At 50.2% G+C, this 2,500-nt stretch overlaps 1 protein-coding gene across 1 annotated transcript in view; it reads left to right on the forward strand.

Moving 5' to 3' along the window:
• The window catches only part of LOC126577717 (tubulin glycylase 3B), a 6,051-nt gene extending 4,617 nt beyond the window's left edge, over positions 1–1,434 (forward strand). Inside the window, exons 3-4 of the mRNA XM_050239565.1 lie at positions 463–984; positions 1,064–1,434. Of these exons, the coding sequence (XP_050095522.1) occupies positions 463–984; positions 1,064–1,434 (893 nt within the window). The remainder of the gene's footprint in view (positions 1–462; positions 985–1,063) is intronic.
• Positions 1,435–2,500: the final 1,066 nt, after the last annotated feature.

Below are 2,500 nucleotides of genomic sequence, written 5' to 3' on the forward strand. Positions count from 1 at the left end.
ACTGGGAGGCAGTAGCGCAGCCCCCGCTGAACTGATTGGATAATTGGCCTCATTTCTTGTGCAAAAAAAACTAAACACACAAATCCCTCCCACCAGGACCGGTAGAAGTAGGTGCCGTTCGCAGAATATCGCTTCATCGGTAACATCCCCGGGCCAGCTCGCTTGGTTGGAATTGGCAAAGTTCTTCCCAGTTCCCCGGCCCCGGCACTAGATAGCTAACTTTCGATTAACAGCGAAGGAAAACAGGAAGTTGTTTGTTTCAGCGCTTGGGTACTAACGGACTTCTGGACGGGTTCACATCGATTTATCATCGCTTTCCATTAACCAACTGGGTTGAGTCGTTTGCCGTGGCACCTTGGCGAATGGAATTTGTTTTTTTGTTTGGAATTTGTTAACCCACACTTGGGCAAAGTATGTGAAAAGGACTTAGTCAACCTTGTTCCCGTTATCCTTCGCCCTCAGAGCGTCCGCTACTGATCCACAGCACCAAGTTCGACATCCGGCAGTACTTCCTCATCACCTACACCAACAATCTGCTGAAGGTGTGGATGTACAAGAACTGTTATCTGCGCTTCAGCACGCAGCAGTTCAACCTGGATGACTTCAGTGAATCGATCCACCTGACCAACTACTCGATCCAGAAGAACTACGCCAAAGAGGTGCGGGATGGTGGTGAAGCGCTGCCCGCTTGCAACATGTGGTCCCTGAAGCGCTTCCAGGAGTACCTCCAGTCACTGGACAAGGGGTTCTACTGGGAGCGCAAGATCTATCCGGACATGAAGAAGAACATCCTGGCGATCGTGTGCGCCAGCCTGGACGGTATGAAAATGGAGCGGAACATGTTCGAGCTTTACGGTGCTGATTTTATGGTGACGGAGAACTTCCGGACGATGCTGATCGAAATCAACACTAGCCCGGATCTATCATCGTCCACCGAGGTAACGGCCGTCATCTGTCCGGCTGTGCTCGAGGATCTTGTGAAGGGTAAGCCAGCAGGAAGAAAGAATACAATCCGTGGCGTCACCCTTTCGAAACCTTCTTTCCCCACCGCGTCTCGTTTCAGTGGTGATCGACAATACGAAGGATAAGCGAGCAGGGACCGGCCTGTTTGAGATGATACACTCGCTCGAGATACCACGTGTCGCACCGTACGGTTACGGATTGACGGTGGATGGACGATCGATGCAGTCGAAGCACCGTTCCAGGAGTCCACTGCCACCGGTGGCTGGTGTTAGCCCGGGAACAGCAACGCCGGTCACGACGGTGAACGGAGGCGGATCGGTGAGCAGTTCCAGCAAAACGTATCGCACAACGACGACCAGTAGTAGTAGCAGTAGTAGCAGCAGCAACAATAGCTGTGCCGGTTCGAGCCGAGGAAGCAAAACATCGCTCACCAGTGTGCTGCTGGAGCGACCTAGATCGACGATGAAGTAGTACCGGTCCGGTCCGGCCCGGGAGCCAGGTCAGGTGACGCCGCCAGCTGTCTAGCCTGCCGCCCTTCTCATACGCCCTTTACGCTAGCGGAATAGTCTGTTTAATGCAAGGAATCCCCCATCCCGTATACATCTCATAATAATATATAGCTATATTTCTAAATAAATTTTATGTCGTTATCCGGAACCCATTCCCTACTTTCTTGGGAACAGCGTAGCAGCTCAATCTACACGCCGAAGCAACAGTAACTGGTCGCTTTAGAACTGCAAACTTTAAAAATTACTCAACTGCACGCATCCTCCATCCTAGGCGATGCGTCACTCTGTCTGTAGCATGTCACCGGGTAATGATGATAATGCTAGATAATTAGCAAAACTTGCTGCAACACCACGAGTCTTTGCAAAAAAAAACGGGAACCTTATCACACCCCGTGGATCAATGTCGTTTCCCACAGCGACAACGAGCAACAACCCCAGCCCCCCATAGCTAGTAACGCGTGGAACGTGGCTTTTGCGGTAACGAAATCCCTACGACGCGGTACGGCCGGTTCCATCAACAGTTCTCTCCCGCTCCTCACTGTTTCCTGTCTTGGGGTAAAGGTAAAGTTTGTCCGGGAAACGGTTGTCGAAAGTTTTCCTAAACCAAAAATTGCCGTCGATGGTAACAACTCGGCGGGGCAACGGGAAGAGGGGACGCGGCCGAGTGGTGTAATAGTTTTGTAAGTTTTGTTGAAATCAGATTACATGCTTTGACGGAGGCCATTCTACCCCATGCTTTCGGTTCAATGGCCCGAAATGGAGCGGAAGTTGCTATGCGTTTACCGTGTTGATCCTTTCGGGTCGTACAGTTCAAATCGGCACACGAAACCATCCAAAATGACTTCTCGAATGCTGAACTTAAGTTGTTTGGTTATTAATAGCAGCTATGCTTGCTTGAGGAATTGAACCTACTGGTGCCTATCGACAACCTTATCGTGTGCTACAACTGACAATGTGGGCTTTTCCTTTGTTCTATTCTATTAATATCAGTGTTGAGATAGTAAATATACCACGAACTACCTACTTAT

Source organism: Anopheles aquasalis, chromosome 2 (assembly GCF_943734665.1).
Source record: "Anopheles aquasalis chromosome 2, idAnoAquaMG_Q_19, whole genome shotgun sequence".
Taxonomy (NCBI): domain Eukaryota; kingdom Metazoa; phylum Arthropoda; class Insecta; order Diptera; family Culicidae; genus Anopheles; species Anopheles aquasalis.